The sequence below is a fragment of the Ricinus communis genome, chromosome 10, assembly GCF_019578655.1.
Source record: "Ricinus communis isolate WT05 ecotype wild-type chromosome 10, ASM1957865v1, whole genome shotgun sequence".
In the NCBI taxonomy this organism is placed as follows: domain Eukaryota; kingdom Viridiplantae; phylum Streptophyta; class Magnoliopsida; order Malpighiales; family Euphorbiaceae; genus Ricinus; species Ricinus communis.
In genome coordinates, this window is record NC_063265.1 from 8,490,859 (window position 1) to 8,509,012 (window position 18,154).

Sequence of the window (18,154 nt, forward strand, 5' to 3'; positions counted from 1 at the left end):
AGATTTGAGATCCGAGGGAGAGGAAATTTGTTATCTTGAAGGAAATGGTTTAAGGGCTTGTAGTCTATGACAAGCCTCTTTTTTTCTCGAATCTTTTCGGACCTTTTTTCCACATAAAAGGCTTGGCAAGCCCATTGTGAAGTAGTGGGTTCAATTAGACCTTCGCACATGTGTCGCATTCGATCGGGCAAGGGCTAGGTCTGTGGGAGACATTCCCATGTGTGTGGCTTTAGTAGGGTTAATGTCTTCATTAAGTTTAAAGGGGAGGCTGATATAGAATTGTGGATTTTTCCACAAAGGAAGAGGATGTTGGAAATGTGAATGAGATTCCGGACAGAACTGAAGGAATTTTTCTGTATATGGAAGGAATGGAGGAATAGTATCCGCACGAAAGCGGATTTAAAGTTTCGAACAGTATGGCAAACTGCTCTTTGAACTTTATGCCGGTTGGAAGAATTTGGAGCTTTTGAGCTTGATGATAAACATCAAATCCTATCAGGATATCCTTGTTTGGAAGATCTGAACCAATGATGTGCGTCCATACAACGCAATCAGGAAAGAACTGTATTCGATCTTCATCGCTTGTGATCGAGTGGTTTTGAAGGTTTGACCATTACCGCCGCTCCAAGAACTGATCATGGGCTTCCAATACTGTGATGGGAGAACCATTGGGTTCATCATGCTTCTTTGTGCTCCAGTGTCAAAGAAAGCTATTACTGGTACAGGCTTGGAGTATTTTGAGGATAATATTTGTATGGGAATATATGGGACTGGAGGAGATTTTATAGTAAATTGAAAAGTTTCAGGAGGTGGAGAAGAAACAAAGAAAGAAGATAGTAAGGCTGGAGAGAGAGGATATTGTATTACATCTTTCAGAATATTCTCCTGACTTTCTTCATGCAGACCAATCATCAAGATTGGTATTTCACTATCGTCTGAGTCTGAAGAAGATTCTTGTGAGGACTCTGTGGAGTCTGAGAATTCTATTTCTAACCCAAATAAGCTTTCTGGGGTAAGATCTTCTTGCTCCGAAAGTAGAGATTCTATTTCCTCTTCAAAAGAGTCTGCAAGAGATAAAGACATGCTGACTTGTTGAATCATCTTTGCTGACTTTTCTGGATTCCTAGGACAATTTTTTGCATAGTGTCCCTTCCTTTTGCAGATGAAACATCTGTCAGACTTGTACCCCTGGTTCCATTTTTTACGGAAATATTTGAATCTATTTGGGTTCTTTTCCCTGAACTTCTTGTTGCTGCGCGTATATTTCTGGAAATGTTGTCCAGATTTCTTCTTATAATTTGTACAGACGCAGTTGGCGGCTTTGCACTTAATATTGAGGTGGTTTTTGTTGCAAGCCTTTTGAACTATCAAGTCCCTTTGAGATAATCTTTTGAATAACTCTTGTTGATCACACAGTCTCTTAATGGAAGAGAGTGTGAATTGCCAGATTTCGCCAAGTGTAATGGAGGTGACTGGTCTCTTTGTAGCTGCAATCATATTGTTGACCTCAGGTTGTATTTCATCCGGCAGAGAGGTGATAAAGGTGTACTTTAGTGTATCGTCACCATCATGTCCTCCAATGACATAATAGAGTTTGGACATAGCCGAATAGTGCTTTTTCAAATCCTTCATTTTTAATGAACAGCATTTTCGATCAAAGAACTCCTGTTTCTGCTGTCTTATGACAAGGTCATAACTTCCAAGGAACTGATTATGGAGGATTGTTACCGCTGCTGATGGAGTTGGCAGGGTGACAAATTGAAGCCTAGTGTATTCAGGCTGAGACTGAAACTAATCTCTTAAGCTTCCGGTAAATCTTGTGACAAATTCGGCAAGGACCTTTTTGAGTGTGGCCCCTTCAAGGGTCATCTGAAGATCAATCCATGCCAAGAATTCAGAAAGCTTGTCCTTACATTTTGATGGTGGTAAGTCGTCAAAAGTGAACCAAGGTCCTGTACTAGCTGGTTTTGACCTTGGGTTAGGAGCTCTAGTGGGAGCAAAGAAGGACTGAGCATCCTCTTCTTCAGGTTCCACTATTTCTGGACTGGGATCAGTAGCAGAAGTGTTCATGAGGATCTCAGTGATGCCCGCCATCTCTGAAATATCTGAAGAGGATTCTGAATCATACGGACTGATGAGAGATTGCTCTGGAAGTTTGTCTTTAGAGGCTAGAGGAGGAGAGGTTTTCTTTTGTTGGATTTCTGAGTTTTTTGGGTAAAGGTGAGAGAATGTGCCAAATGGCTGATAAAGGGTTTCTTGTGGTTGCTCTGGTTGTGAAAGAAAAGGGAAAGAAGAAAAGTACGAAGGAGCAATAGCCGATGAGGTTGATGCTGCTGATATGAAAGTTGGAATTGCAGCAGACTGATTTTTCCGGAGATCATTTTCAATTTGATCTATCTGCTTCTTCAGCCGGGAAATTTCCTTTTGCTTTTGCAGAAAAGAGGGGGTGATCGGCTGAGGTATCCGGAGTTCTTCGTCCAAAGCTTGATACTTTGCTGTCAGGGATGAGTACAGTTGTAGGACTTCTTGTGAAAAAGTATCTAGCTTGTGATCTATGTTTTGAACCAAGTGTAGTGCTTGATCTAATTTTCCATCTATCTTCTTCAAATAAGTGTTTTGGACAATAGAATTAGATGTTTGCCAATTGAGTACTTCTTGGGGGGGTGTCAGTGACTCTTAAGTTTCAGAGGGTGAAATCCGTGTAGGAAGGATTTCAGATCTTTTGTTCTCTGTTTTTTCCAAGGGAGGAAAATCCTCTGATTGTAACATAAAATATTCTTGAACCAAGGGTTGTACCGCTGATACAGGTGACAGAGATAAAGTAGGTCCAAAAGTTCGTGGCATTGTTATACCTGGCCCAACGTTTTGTACCTCCACTAAATCGACGGCACCGGGTTCACCTATAAACCTTGGATCGATCGAATCTCCGCTGCAAGGAGGGGTTTGCCATATTCAATGTTGAGTTGTGCCATAATTTCCTTGAACTCATCATAAGAAACATCAATGACTGTTTTTCCTTCTTTGGCAAGAAACTCAATTGCCTCATCGAACATTGGTAGTGGCTTTTTATTCTTTCTCTGGGAACCATCTGGATCCCGATCATCTGGCTTAGGATGAATCTCTGAACAAGAAGTATCCAGAGACATCTTCTTTGGATTCTTCTGTGGATGCTGAAAGCAGGGTTCAGCATAATCCATATCATCATGACATAGGCATTCTGGCTTGCACATTTCTGGGGCTACATCCCAGACAAAGTGTCTTCTGACTTGTGCAGCATAGATTTGGTTGCCAGATGCTTGAAAGGAGTGAATAGGGATCTTCTCCCTAGGCCGTGATACAGGTTGTATCATTGATGCTTGGAAAATTGATAGTGCTGAGGAAGATTCCTCAGTTCTTGTAAAGACCGTCTTAACAGTCCCATCCTTTTGCTGAATGAAGAGGGGATCTGTGGCTTGTACTGGTTTTGATTGAGATGCTTGAAGCTTCTCATAATTTGTTACCCACTCAATAGGAATTATTTTCTGTAGATCTTCCTTTTCAAGCTGTCGAGGAGCTTGAACTATTGTAGGGGTTTGACCAGAATCAGCCATGATGTACAAAGCATCAGATGAGGCTTGAAAGCCTGGGATCTGCAAGTTAAGTGCATGATCCTGCAATCGATAAACGATCTGATGGTGAAGAGTCGCTGAGAGAGCATTTTCAACTTGACTAGCTCCCGTGATTTGGACTTGTACTTTCAAGGCAGTGGATAGATAAGGATCACTCAGAGAGAGGTTAAAGTTTGGGAAGAAAGTCAAAACAACACTACTAGTGTTAAGTGTTGTGACTATTGTCCTAATCACTGCATGCTCGTACTTGAGATAACGAGTGTCCAGAAGCGACATCCGTGCTGTAACAGACAATCCCATCCTTCCATGATAGAAAAGGACAAGTCTCACGGCTCCAAGATGGAGATGAGAATAGCCTTGTTTCCGCCATTGTTCTATGAAAGAGGTGGGGATTTCTAGAGTAACATACTGCTCTTGAGAAGTAGCAGTAAGTGAACACTGAGAAAGTGAGGAAGATTGAACATATTCTTTTATAGTGAGGGGTTTTTTGTGGATGATTTGGTTAAAGGTTTTTCTGACAAAGTTCTGCTTCTTGAATATATTATAAGGGTTGATGATAGGTACTAGAGTATCTTCTATCTGTATGTTTTTAGGGATATGGGAGATCTCAACAAGGTGGTCTATCTTGTTGGATATGGTTTTCTTACAAGAAGGAGATAATTGAAGGGTAGAAGTATGAGGGTAGAAGGAGATGATTCGGCTATGTCCAAACTCTATTATGTCATGGGGCCGTCTTGAGCCCAAAGGGCATAACAGTCCACTGGTATTGGGCATTAGGGATACAAAATGCAGTCTTGTATCTTTCGCATTTGTATTCAACCAACACGGGCGTGTTGGTAAACACGGGCAGTGTTGAAGTCCGTCGTCTTTGCCATGCCAGTATAACTTGACAAGCACTTTATCCCCGTCCAGTTGATTGATGTCCATTGAAAGTGCAGACTAATGGAGCAGAGACATTAGCTGTCCTTAATTTTATCAGCCCTTTGGCACATTCTCTCACCTTTACTCAAAAAACTCAGACATCCAACAAAACATAAAATATAAAATATTTAAAATGTTAAAAATAAAATTTATATATAATATCATATCAAATTAAAAATGATAATTTTAAAGTTATTAAATAATTAAATTTTAAATGTTCTGCCTGTATTTACATATAACATGAGTCATAAGCCCATCAACACTGTGTTAACGTTTTACTAATAACTAATTATTTTTCTGCAGCTAACTACACAATATATATTAATTATATAAAAAAGGAGAAAATCCATGGTTAAAATATGTCTCTATCAAATGTTCCGTATATTATTAATTTAAAGTAAAAAATATAAAAAGCAAAAAAGTAATCCTATATATTGGTTCGAACAATTTCAACAGTATGACGTGGCGAATTATCTGTGGATGATTAGATCACGTCAGACGCCTTATCGTTTTACTCACTTGGCGCCATTTCTATTAACCAGGAGGAAAACACGAAGAACACGCTCACAAACACTACCAGTAACTATTAAAATCATGCTTCTCGCTTCACTCCATTGTTTCTCTCCTTCTCCTTCTTCTTCTTCAACTTCAACTCGCTCTTATTCCTTCTCTCACAATCGCAAATTCTCAAAACCCCCGATTTCAGTCAACTCGCCCATCCGAACTCAACTCTGTAAGGCGAGTCTGATTACTACCCCTGACTCCTTCGAGGTTGGCAGACTCATTGGTAGCTACGGCTTCATGAATGTTACTAGGTATTGTACCCTCTTTCTTATTATCAGTTCTAGTTTTTTTTTTTTTTTTTAAAAAAGAAATTTGGGTAATGTTTTGTTCAAATTGTGGCAGTTACTCAGGGTATCAATCAGGGATAGATATGGAATATTACTCATTGCCAGGTGGCAATATGGGGCAATTGAAATTTCAGGATGTGGGTGAAGGAGGTGTAAAGATCAGGTAAGTTGTGTGTTAAATGAATAGATTAGCAAACTTTTATTATTTTCTTATTTATTCTTAACTTTTTAGTTTAGATTACTGATAGTGATGGTGATGCTATTTCATGGCAGTTATTTTGCAGGCTTTATGAAGGTAGAATAGCTCAAGGTCCATTTAAAGGAACTCAAGTTATTTTTAAGGTAATTCATTGCCTTTATATTGAACCTTATCAGAGTGTTTGGAATGTCAAAATTAGATGCAAGAATTCAATTCAATTTGAATTCGACTTAGTCAATTCTCATGTTTGGCAAGATTATAGCTGCTAGAATTCGATATTTTCATTTTGAAAAAGCAATGCATCTTGAAAGAAATAAAATCATGCCATAATTGACAAAGATTTTGTACGAATTTCATTGAATTGAATTATTGCACATGATTTATTCCGAAGAAAGGCTGCAATATAGCATGTGTTTGTACTAGAAACTTACCACTATTTGGTTGAAAGATAGTTTTTGTTGCTTAAGTCTAATTAGCTTTACTTGCAAATTAAGCGTCTTATAATTGTCAATGAACCAGAAAGATTATATATGGACATATTTCATATGTAAATGTTCAAACACCACCTTTTCTTTTTTCATCTGTCCTGCTGCAGAGTCATCCATCTTTGTTTCAGGATGCATTAAAAAAATTTTAGTGCACTGTATCATATTGTGATTTGTATGTGAAGGTTTATCCCGGACAACGAGCTGGTGGTTTTGAAGCTGATATGATGGCAGCAAATGAGCTCAATACTCATGCTGTACTTCAGGTAGGATGAAACCTGAAGTAGTTGCTTTTTCTAAAAACAAAAATATTTGCAGCTTTATCAATTCCTTTTGTTGTAGAATTTATGAGTTTTCGAGGCTTAAGCTATTATGTTGATTGATTGATCTTTACCATGTCTCTCTTTCGCAGAGCAGTTCAAAAGGTATATGTCAGAATCTCCTGATACTTGTTGGAGGGTTTGAGACCAAAACTGGGGAACAGGTTAGTATGTAAGACCAGGTATATATTCATTTTCAATTATAAAATCAGTTGGTGTTTCTTTAGGTGCAATCATTTTGATTAAATTTAATACACACTCAGTGGCTTGCTTTCCGGAATGATGGGAAATATAGTGCCGCGGACTATGCAAAAATCGTGAGTGAAAAAATATCGAAAATCCGTTCTGGTGGAGATAACTCTTGGAATCGTTTTGAACAAGAGCAAATAATGAAACGCAGAAGATACTTTGTAATCAAACTTCTTAGGGGTGCTATTAATGGCTTAGCTTACATGCATGACCATGACAGATTGCACCAGAGTCTTGGACCGTCTTCTATTGTTCTCAAGTAAGTTGGAAAATTTTCACTTTATCAGCTCTTCTAAATTCTCCTATTAGAGTTCACGTGTTTACTTTCTTAATATCTTACACAAAATGTTTTTTGACTAATGGCAGTACCGTAAAAGAAAAAGATGTTGCTTATGTAGTTCCACGACTTCGGGATCTAGCATTTTCTGTTGATATTCGGTACTGCAACATTCCTCCGCTTATTCTACTTAAATTTTTCTGCTCTAGACATGTATGCTGTTTGATGCTAATGGATTAATGCAAAAATGACTATATTATCTAGAAATTGTTTGTGATCCATTCTGTTATTTTATCAAAAATTGTGTACTTCCAACCTTGCTGAGGTGCACCAGTTTCATATTTGGCTAATCAAATAGTTAAACCTTTTGTAGATCTTCATAATAGTACTTCACAATAATGTCTCTGCTAAAGATACATTAGTTTCTAGATCTTTATAACCACTAGACATGGTTTCCCAGTATTTCAAGTCTAGAAGAAGAAGGCCTTGGGACACTCTCAGAAGGACTTTGGAGAAGAGCAACTGCTGCTGGTGCCTTCACCCCTATTCAGAAAAGGGCCTTTGGAATTGCAGATGACATGTAATTTTTTTATAGTGTGGATTGTCTTTATACATGGGGGATCTCAATGCTTTATTCCTTTGACTATTTTCTTTTTGATCCTGCATAGATATGAAGCAGGTCTCCTTTTTGCATACTTCGCTTTTGTTCCATTTTGTGAAGCAGGCATAATGGATGGTCTTTCTTTGCAAGTAAGCTACAACTTTGCTTCTCCTCTATTTCATTCTTGCTAGACATGTTTTCCTCCTCATTATATGTACCCAATGCATATACATGCTTTTGCTGGTCTATTATTGACCCTAATTTTTTGTGCATGAACTTGCAGAGGCTCTTAGAAAGCACTTTCAAACTTGATATTGAAGCTGCAAGAGAGTAAGATGACTTGTATAACTTTTAACTTGAGTAAAATTCTGGTTTGGTGCATGCATAAAATGAAAATTAGATTGCAGGAGTTGGGATGCCTCATTAGATGGAGTAATTAATTATTTAAAATTCCTTGGCTTGTTTGACTTTCAGCATTATGCTTTAATTTCCATATCTTGAAAAGTTTAATTAGGCTCCTTACTCTTGGAGTCCTTGAGACTTATGACAGCATGTCCGGTCTTTTCTCACTCATTGTTTTCGTACAAAGAATGCTCATTAAAGGAAGCTACATGCTTTTTGGATTTTTATAAATTTTATAAAACTAAGCAGATATTTCCTATATCTTAAGCTGGGAACAAATATTATATGTGAGCCTAGGAGTAAGTTTAGACGAAAGTAGTTGGTGCACGTAAACTGAGCAGTGCATAGTCGATATCAATAATGCTCACAGAACAGTGAAATCCTCTAAAATTGTTTGAACAAACCTGCAATATGCAATATAATTTAAGTGATTGATATTTTGTCTAATCGCCATGTTCCCTATAATAGTATAAACTATCACACTCATCTGGTTGTATGAAAGTAGACATGCATTTTTATACATACCCCTTGGCTTGTGCTTTGCGTGTTAGAACTAAAGTTAGTGGGATAATTTGTAGACAAGATTTAAGACAGTTCCCAGGTATTCTGATCATGCTTTACAGAGGCTAAGACTTTCTAGTAACCTTGTGGTGTTGATGTTGTTATATGCTCAACTTCTAATGTTTCCCTCCTTCCCTTTTCTTTTCATGATTCAGGTATTGTTTAGCAGATGACCGCTTGGAAGAAGCTGTCAAGTTTCTGGATCTTGGTGATGGAGCTGGTTGGCAATTACTTCAGGTCTATTTTATATATTCTTTTGAAATTAAGACCGACATGGTTACTCAATCAGCCTAGTCCATTGTACACTGTTCTGCATCAATATTTTAACTTTTTTCTTTTTGTTTCTTTTCCCTATATGTGCAGGCAATGCTAAATGCTGACTTCAGAAAACGGCCTATGGCAGAGGCAGTACTCAACCATCGATTCATGACCGGTGCTGCACTTTAATTGACAGAGGCAGAGATGTTTTAGTGTTTAGCTGGCTGCACTTTCGAATGGCAAAAGATGCAGAGATGTGTTGATGGGTGTACATAATAAAAATTTAAGAGGCAGAATATAGCTCAATAATGTCTTTCCTTGATTTAAGAACAATTGCACAGATTTGGCAAGAGGGGAAATTTCCTTGTTTCTTTCTTGATCTGATGTATTAATGTGATGCATTAGGAACCAAAAAGGGTAATGTGGCTGCTGGGATTCGAGCCCAGGTCTCTACGGCCACAACGTAGAATTCTTACCACTAAACTACAGCCACTTTATGCTTAAGGTCGGAGACCAAAATATCTAAAAAAGTTAGTATAGCCATAAATGAACTTAGTTGCTAAAATGGATTTATTTTACTGAATATTTGAAGAAGAAAATATCCAAAAACATTATGAATAGAGGTGGTCTCTTGATCCCAACTGTCACCCAATCTAGAGCGACTTTGACTAATATGAGCATTTTTCTAATATTAATAATGCGCTTAAATTATTTTCCTCTTGAATTTGAAAAGTGATTTGAAAAATTACTTAATTCACAAATAAATGTGTTCCAACATTATTAATCAAGATTTAAGTTGATAAGTCCTTTTTTTCTTTTTAAATTGCATTTTCTTAAACGAATTTTTTTTTTTAATTTCTGAAGAGTTCGAAAATTTCACGTTGATTTAATAAATTTTTTTTTTCTTAATTTCTTAACTGTATATAATAAAAGTAAAATTTAGCAAAATAGTTAATATTATCTATAATATCTTATTAGGAAAATTGATTTAAAATATTAAATCTTACGAAAAGGAGAAAAATAGTTATATATATATATGAGTATAAATTTATAATGCCATAATGTTAGAAGCAATGCCAATACCGCAAAGCTTTTTTCTTTTGTCTTTTTAAAAAACAAAATCTAAATACTACTAGAAAACGAACTCTAAATACTACTAATCTAAATTAAAAGGACTCCATAGCAAAATTCTATGAAGGGTATTTTTGTTAATATTGGTAAAAGAGTATACACAAAGTCAAGTCTAACCCAAAGAAGGAAAAAACTATACAAAAAGCTCCTCCAAGTCGGTTTGTTTCCAGGAAAGCAAAGAGAAGCCGAAGCATTTGATTCCTTGCAAAATTAAGTAGCTTTCCTTTTAGAAAACAAAATATAACAAACTACCCATCAATAATTCCCTCACAACTCCCCTTTTCCCATATTTATTTTCATTCTTTACACACTCCCTCTCTAGATTTTACTCTCCAAAGACCACTGGATGAGGTATGTTTAGATCTCTTTGTTTTGTTTGTTTCTAATTGATTACAAATTTTGAATATTAATTTCGTTCTGATTAGCTATGGAATTGGTATTCTATGGATTCAGTATGTTTGCTTCTTTTGGTTTCTTTTTATTTCTGCTGATTGAGATAATGGTTAATATCTTATTTGAGTTAAAGAAATTAGCAAGAACTTTAAAAATTACTGTTTGGGTTGAGCTTGTTTTGAAAGAGAAATACTTTTGGGAAATTGGGCAGTGCTTGAATTGAGTATAGTATGCAAAGCTTGGTCTTGGATGATGTATTAGGACTTTCTGGACTGTCCTTTTAGATGGTGAAAAATAGAAATGCAATTTAGGATCGTTGAATTATTATAACTTTGATAGAGTTTGTCTTTTCTTTTCTTTTTTTCCTTCTTGTTATCTGCAAGTTCTTCTTCTCGAGGTCTTGATAAGGCTTATTTTCTTGAACTTGAATGATTGTTATAGACATTTTCTAATTGCCTATTTTCTACTCATTTTTCCTGTACCTCTGCTTACACATACGCATCAAATAGAAAGACTGTTAGGAGTTTAGGATGTCACTTGTCTTAGTAAACCATACCTGCCGAATATCTGCTTAAAGTCTGCACTTCTCTTATGATTTTAGTTTGTGCTCATAAAGGCTTTTTTTTTTTTTCTTTTCCAATTATCTGTTCAGGTTAAGGTTTCGTTTCATGAAGGAACCATATTTCCTTGTTGTTAATGGAAATTAGTGAGTGGCGGACAAAAGTTAAATACAACAGTTGGCTAGAGTAGGGCAAATTGATCAAAGATGAGAATTTAGGCTTTATGGAACCTGAATAGTTCTAGGAATTATCAAATGCTTATTACTGGAATTTAGATATGATGGAATGAAATGAAGAGTTTTGGAGTTTATTTCCATTTGGTGAATGATCAGTAATTGTTGGCGATTCTTGTTTACCACTTTGGTTCTGTCAACAGCTTTACAGTTTTAGATAAGGACAACTTATCTCCATTAGTTAATTGATGTCTTCATCCCACATACTTTTGCACATAAGGAGCATAATAAGCCAATATCGCACGTTTGAGCTTGGCTTTTCTTTTAAGACTGAGAGAAACACAGAGAGATCATTTTTTTTTTTTTAATAACACAGATAATTTGATGCAGGAGCGTACTAGTCAAATTAGGGCACTATTTAATTTTTGTTATTTTGTTTGCTTTAGAACTTTATTAAGCTTTCCTATTTAGTTTTTTTTTTTCTTTTTTTTTCTTTTTTTTTATCTTCATTTAGGATTCTTGTTTAAAAGGTCTTTTATTTAATTGGTAGGATAGTTTTCCATCTAGGATTAGGATTTATCTTAACTAGTATAAATGTGGATTCTAGTAGACAATTTTAGGTAAGGTTCTTCTCCGAATCTATACATCTTTGTCTGAAATTTCTGTGTTATTACTGTCCTACATTATAACTCATAATGACAGATGGACTGACTTAGTTTATCCTTTGGTGGGAGCTCGTGAGGTGCAAATGAGCGGCCATGCTAATGACATACAAATAAAACACTTTCTAAAACTATCTTACAACAGATTTATAGCTGGTATTGGTATAGCAGTAGATATTTCGTGTATTAACATATACCTGGAAAATCGGTAGTTTCAATGCTCGTGGTATGTGGTTAGCTATCATGATAATTGGCACATTTTTCTTCTTTGTAAAAACCATTCCATATTTTGTTTAATATATGGTTATATCTTGAAAAATATATAGTTGAGACTTCGTATAGCTTTGTGGCCGAGGTTATTTAATTAACCAATTAGGCTGAAGACAAAGAAAGCTCCATCCTTATGTCCAACATTAGCTCATTATCAGTCTACATTGCTCATATATGTTATCTTCTTTCTTCTCTTTATATCCAATCCTGATTTATCTGATATTGACATGGTGCGGATGCTTATTGACTTTTTCCTTCTAGAGCATTTAGGTTTAACTAATTTGTTATTCATTGGCCTACATTCATGTTGTAAGAATGTCACAAAACATTATAACCTCTCCAAGTGAAGTGGGATATACATTTGGTTTTTTGTTAGTTGATAAGGCAAATGTCGTAAATAGACAGGGATACAGTTTCCTGCTTGGTTGAGGTTTTGCTGCTTTATATTTCAATTCCTCTGAATGTTTGTCTTCTGTTTCACTTGTAGTACTAAAATAATTGCTGCAGTGAAGCTGCTGCATTTCAAAGTTGATCTCTTTTTATTTTATCTTCTCAGATTGGGGGCTATTGATATGTGGACATTAAAGTTAATTAACTTTATTGTGTGACTTACTTTATTATGTTCAACTCTTTTTCTATTAAAATTTTACCAGTTTTGCATGGCATCCAATACTACTTTAAGATCTATCAGGTGAAGAATCTGCTACATACTGATTGGTTATCTGGTTGGTTGACTTTTGCAGATCATACCAAAGAACCCTTAGTACTGATACTTTGATCAGCACCTTAATTACCATCTGAAAGAGCCAGTGAAGGAAATTTTTCGATGTAAGCAATGTCACTATTTTAACTTCTGTGTTTGAGCTTTGAAATGAGTAATTCTTTGACCATGGAAAACATTACTTGTCAGCTACTAAGGGGCTTAAGTTCAAGAGAGGTTTTTGGAAAGCATGCCATGGATAAATAGTTTCTCAGTATTACTTCATTCTATGAAAGATTTACAACTTGTGCTATGTTTGCTACAAAGAATTTTATTTTCTTTTATTTGCTCGGAGGATTTGGCAAAGGATTCAAACTTGGAGTTTTCTACTTCAAAGTTTCTCATAAAATTTTCCTTTATGGTTGATTTTATCACACTAATTTATTAATGATGGGTTCCCTTCCAGTATGAGTTTTTAAATGAGTTGAATGTGATATGAATATAGGTTGCAAATATGTTGGATAAGTGTGACTAGTTGTATAGTATCTGAAAGAATGTAATCTCTGAAATTTTCCAATCTTCCAGAGCTAATTTAAGCTGTTAGTCTTTCTACTTTCCGCTGTAGCATCTCCACACATTATGTCTTTCAGATTGTTATGATTCTTCATGCCTGTGATGTGCACATAATTTAAGTTTCAATTGTAAGTAAGTCTGATGAAAGAAAAATATTCTCAGCTTCTGCAGCTGCTGCATGGAGATGGTGACTGATGTGGCATAAATGGAAGAATTTCATGTACAGTTTCTCCAATTTTACCATATCTTTGCCGGGGATTAATAGCAAAATTGTAAATGGTAAACCCAAAAATCTCCCACCGCCCAATTATATGCTACAGGCCAATACGGCCTTCTGATTTGGAAATTTTAGAGCAACTCCATGCAGATGTATTTCCTATAAGGTGGGTTGCACAATCTGTTAACCCTCACTTTTCCCTTTTCTTTCTTTATTGCAAGTAAAGACCTTTATATGTTTTAGTTGCTTTATGAAAAATGCATAATCTTTTTAGGTATGAGTCAGAGTTTTTCCAAAATGTTGTCAATGCACGTGATATTGTGTCCTGGGCAGCTGTTGATCGTAGTCGGCCTAATGGTCACAATGATGAGCTTATTGGATTTGTCACTGCAAGAATTGTGATGGCAAAAGACAGTGAGGTGGGTCTTCTACATTTTTAAGGGTATGACTTGAATCTATCTTTCATTTAAACTATAGTATTGGATACAGAATTATTGGCTGCATTGCAAATTGTGCTATGTTTAATGAGCATTTAATACTAAATATGTGTCTTGAGAAATTGAACTATTTATGACTATAACTTGATTGAGCTCATGCATTATTCTTTCTATACCTTTTATGATAGCACCAAGAGAAATGTTTTAAACTAATAAAATGTTCATGGTATCCTAATGTTAACTCATGATTGGAATTGGATTATATTTGTCCTTAACATATTTATCATTTGCTGCATGCAAGCTATGTTGGGTGCTTGTGAGTTATATTTTTCATTGTGCATCTAGGGTGTATTTCTAACCAAAAAGGGTATCTACCTGCAGATAGGGGATTTGCTCAGGTATGACCCCTTAAAACCAGATCAAACACTAGTCTACATTCTGACACTTGGAGTGGTAGATACTTACAGAAATCTTGGTATAGGTATGGAGTTTCACTCTCTTGGGCAGGCAATTTTCTTGTTTGACATATATTTTGAAAATTCTCAAGCTCTATTATTAATTATTTGGTTGTTTGATTTGCAGCAACTGCTCTTATTCGTGAGGTTATCAAATATGCTTCAAGTATTCATATGTGCCGTGCTGTTTACTTGCATGTGATCTCATACAATAATCCTGCCATACATTTATACAGAAAAATGGCATTCAAATGTATACGAAGGTTGCAAGGCTTTTATCTGATCAACAGCCAGCATTATGACTCGTACTTGTTTGTTTACTATGTAAATGGCGGTCGTTCTCCTTGCTCTCCATTGTAAGTAGACAACAGTTTTATATTCCATCTTTCCAGTTATAACTTGCGTTAAATATACTCCTCTATTGACGGCCACAAGAATTAACAGGCATGGTTGCTTTATTTTCCTCTGTTTCCATCTTTTGTTGTGTCCAAGCTTATTTATGCGCCGTACTAACCTGTTTTTCAGAACTGTTATTATTAATTAGCTTTTTAGTTCTTATGTGCTGTAAGATTGACATTAACTAGACATATATCTGAAAGCACTCAAAAATATTGGTGGCAGTTAGGTAGTTAGATTTGCTAATGATGAAGTTCAACTTGTTTTGTATTGGAACTTGTTCTCCAACATAAAGTTCAGGGAAGCCTTAATGTTGAGGCTTTATTTGTTGGAAGACTTGTTCTTGACTCCAAAATGCTGGGTCTGGCTTTTGTTTGTGGTCTAACAGGTACATTACGACATGGGTGCATGCAGACATCCTTTTGGCGGATGAACTTAACCTGATATGTAGAGCTTTTGCTTAAATATATGCTTTAGCAATTACAGTGTCCATCTTCACTTTTTTTTTTCTTTGGAGAATATCCTTTGATCTGTTATGTTGGGGCAAGAATTGTTTCTAGAATTAACAAATATTGACTACTGGCGGTTGACTTGTCTGCAGGGAGCTGGTCACAGCCGTGGTGAGTTACATGAGGAATGGTCTTAGGTCAGTAACTGCAAGGCTATGTAAGAGCGAAGAGAAGCCAAAATGGCCAAAATGCAGAGAAACCCATTCTCTTATATCTATCCAGAACAAGAGAAACCACACAACTGAATGTACGAGTTACGAATGCGTGTAATAAGCTAAGCTTATTTCATTACCCGACTTCCATGAATTTGGGACTGTGTTACAGAGTTGTCTTTTACTCCTGCCCCGACACTGTAGTCTCTATTTGTTTTTTATTTCCCTCATAAAATCACCATGCTCTGTAATTATTTATATATATTGATACTGACATGTCCTTGTAATTCATTATGTTGATTTCATATACAAACACAAAACTACTTCTAACCCTTGTTCCCATTCATGTCCTTGTATCTAAACAGTTCATCAAATGCTAGGAAGAATAAAGTAAAGTTCAAGTAATTTGATAATAAAATTATCGTGAAAGGCAGTTATAATTATAAAAAGATTATACGATAATAACCTCTTTATATTAATATCCATGCGTGAACTTGCAATTTTTTCAAAATTTGAATTAAGATGATTACTTTTCTTATTATTAATATTAGTGGATGGATGGAGAGAAAGAGATTTAATAAGTTTTCCATTGTTTTTTTTTTAAGAATATCAATCAAGCTGCTCAGATGACATTCCATATATATTTGATAATTGGTCTAAATTTTTCATAGTTTCGAGATTGAAGACCCTAAACATTCCTAGCCTCTCGAAACTGGAAATAGAATAAGAATCAGGTCCATTGTTCACCAGGATAATAAGAATCACTGTTTGGAACCCATAAATCTGCCTGAATTTTAAAGAAATTCAATTAGCTTCTTCTGTGGTGTCAATTAATTGTATTTGTAAATATATTCTATCCTAAATCATATTGCTTTTAAGGATTGATGTTCCACTAATATAGCCATTTTGATCCTCTAAATTAGACTACTCTAATTCTAGTGCATCAATATCATGCATCCATGCAAATCCTATACCTCCCTATAAATTTTTTTTATCTTCCATGCACTAATCCTAATTCAAAACGATACATAAATTCTTGTCAATGGCGTCTTCTCTCCAAAATCTTTCCCCTATTATTGTTCTATCTCTCTGCTTCCTCCTCCCTTCATGTCTCAGCATCACCGCTCCCCCCGCCACCCCCGTCCTAACCCACCACGGCGGCCCTCTCCTGACCGGAAATCTGAATCTCGCAATCATATGGTACGGTCAATTTGGCCATAAACACAAGAAATTACTTAGAAGATTTATTAAATCTTTGAATTATAATGGGGCTGCCAACTTAGAGCCTCAAGTGTCTCAATGGTGGAATGTTGTTGAGGGGTTTCAAGAGGCTGCTGGTAAAGGTAAAGGCCCTATTAAGGTCCGTGTGGCGAAGCAAGTAACTGATACCAGTTACGCAATGGGAAATGTCATTACTGCTGAATATGTTAAGATTCTAAAACAGAAGGTGGCTGGTGCTGGTATTCCTGTTATTTTCACTGCCAAGGATGTTTCAGTGCAAGGCTTGTGCATGGGCAAATGTGCATCCCACGGAATTAGTGGTAACTTGAGATTTTTCCTTTCTATTGTCTTCTATTTATAAATAAATAAGAAATATTGTCATATAAGTTCTAATCAGTCCACGGAAAGCATAAGGATTAGTTCAAAGTGGCAATTACAATTTGCTCCATGGCTAACAGAATTCCGGAGGTAATTTCTGAATGCATAGGCCGAACATATATGGAGTGCTCCTGTTAGTTCACCTAATAGGAAGATAGACTCTTTAGTGAGCATTTGGAAGAAGTTGACGTCAACATTGCTGACATTTGGTTTAAACCCAAAAATGATGCTCCTTGTTTGGTCGATTTGAGATAAGGCACAGTCTTAATTCTCTTTTTGGAAATTGCAGATGATCAACCATTTCTTATAGTTGGCAACCCAGAAATTGAATGTCCAGGGGAATGTGCATGGCCATTCCACAAGGCAGACACAGGTCCAGTAGGTGCTGTATTGAAGCCGCCAAATGGCCATGTGGCCGGAGATGCTATGGTCATTGCCTTTGCACAGGGACTAGTTGATCTTGTTACCAACCCATTTAAGACAGGATTTTTCCACGATAATATCAGGGACCCTGTTGAGGCTAGTGAAGCTTGCCGTGGCATTTTTGGAAGTGGAGCACTGGTTGGGAACGCCGGAAAGATAAGAATCGACCCCGCAACTGGTGGCGCTTTTAATGCACATGGATCAAATGGGAACAAGTTCTTACTCCCTGCTATATGGAATCCTAAAACAAAGTCATGCTTTACCCTAATGTAACTTCCTAATGTATGTATCTTGTATCATACATAGGCAGAGGAGAGAAGTAAATTTCTTTTGGCTTGTCATTTTTCCTTCTTTTTTTCCCAGGACGAGAGGAAAAAAATAGAAAATATTCTGAGAATCTGAATTTGTATAGGTCTCACTTATTGACAAAATTTTTACCAAGATAAAATAATTCTTCTGTACATATGGAGTATGTTCTAGTGAGCATTTATCTTATGATGTGATTTACTAAGAACAGTTTTATTATACTTCTTTTTCTTTTCTGAATAAGCATAATTTTACAATCAATAACTTTCTTACAAGTAATCTTCTGGTTTAAAACCCAATAAACATATGGGTGATACATTCTTTAAATGGAAAAAGAAAAGGAAGGATCAGTTATATTGCTTTCTTTCTAATTACATTGTAAAGGACATAATATGTCTCTCCACCACATGCAAAAAAATCGACTTCGAAACACGACTACAAATCAATAACTACATAACCAGAAGAA

At 36.0% G+C, this 18,154-nt stretch overlaps 3 protein-coding genes and 1 non-coding gene across 4 annotated transcripts; 3 read left to right on the forward strand and 1 right to left on the reverse strand.

Annotated features, from left to right (window-relative positions):
* The first annotated feature begins 5,015 nt into the window (after nt 1-5,015).
* LOC8280489 lies at nt 5,016-9,108 on the forward strand. The gene is made up of 12 exons (XM_002520008.4): nt 5,016-5,344; nt 5,436-5,543; nt 5,665-5,722; nt 6,250-6,330; nt 6,477-6,548; nt 6,648-6,892; nt 7,000-7,071; nt 7,371-7,490; nt 7,579-7,660; nt 7,795-7,841; nt 8,630-8,711; nt 8,838-9,108. The coding sequence occupies exons 1-12, from the start codon at nt 5,124-5,126 to the stop codon at nt 8,919-8,921; spliced, it is 1,272 nt and encodes a 423-aa protein (XP_002520054.1). The 5' UTR covers nt 5,016-5,123; the 3' UTR covers nt 8,922-9,108.
* Nucleotides 9,109-9,153: 45 nt separating this feature from the next.
* On the reverse strand, nt 9,154-9,225 carry TRNAH-GUG. The gene has a single exon. It is a non-coding gene; the product is annotated as a tRNA-His (tRNA).
* Nucleotides 9,226-9,982: 757 nt separating this feature from the next.
* On the forward strand, nt 9,983-15,690 carry LOC8280525 (histone acetyltransferase MCC1). The gene is made up of 7 exons (XM_002520009.4): nt 9,983-10,214; nt 12,665-12,749; nt 13,357-13,577; nt 13,686-13,830; nt 14,230-14,329; nt 14,431-14,659; nt 15,301-15,690. Exons 3-7 carry the CDS (start codon nt 13,471-13,473, stop codon nt 15,476-15,478), a joined length of 759 nt encoding a protein of 252 aa, XP_002520055.1. The 5' UTR covers nt 9,983-10,214; nt 12,665-12,749; nt 13,357-13,470; the 3' UTR covers nt 15,479-15,690.
* A 544-nt stretch (nt 15,691-16,234) lies between these two features.
* LOC8280491 (protein EXORDIUM-like 6) lies at nt 16,235-17,843 on the forward strand. The gene is made up of 2 exons (XM_002520010.3): nt 16,235-16,901; nt 17,249-17,843. Exons 1-2 carry the CDS (start codon nt 16,403-16,405, stop codon nt 17,653-17,655), a joined length of 906 nt encoding a protein of 301 aa, XP_002520056.2. The 5' UTR covers nt 16,235-16,402; the 3' UTR covers nt 17,656-17,843.
* Nucleotides 17,844-18,154: the final 311 nt, after the last annotated feature.

Coding starts and splice junctions, on each gene's coding strand:
- LOC8280489 (XM_002520008.4), top strand. CDS start 5,124: ATGCTTCTCGCTTCACTCCATTGTTTCTCTCCTTCTCCTTCTTCTTCT. Junction 6,893..6,999: donor CCGTCTTCTATTGTTCTCAA/GTAAGTTGGAAA, acceptor GACTAATGGCAG/TACCGTAAAAGAAAAAGATG. Junction 7,661..7,794: donor TGGATGGTCTTTCTTTGCAA/GTAAGCTACAAC, acceptor ATGAACTTGCAG/AGGCTCTTAGAAAGCACTTT.
- LOC8280491 (XM_002520010.3), top strand. CDS start 16,403: ATGGCGTCTTCTCTCCAAAATCTTTCCCCTATTATTGTTCTATCTCTC. Junction 16,902..17,248: donor TGCATCCCACGGAATTAGTG/GTAACTTGAGAT, acceptor TGGAAATTGCAG/ATGATCAACCATTTCTTATA.
- LOC8280525 (XM_002520009.4), top strand. CDS start 13,471: ATGGTAAACCCAAAAATCTCCCACCGCCCAATTATATGCTACAGGCCA. Junction 13,578..13,685: donor GCAGATGTATTTCCTATAAG/GTGGGTTGCACA, acceptor TAATCTTTTTAG/GTATGAGTCAGAGTTTTTCC. Junction 14,330..14,430: donor TTACAGAAATCTTGGTATAG/GTATGGAGTTTC, acceptor TTTGATTTGCAG/CAACTGCTCTTATTCGTGAG.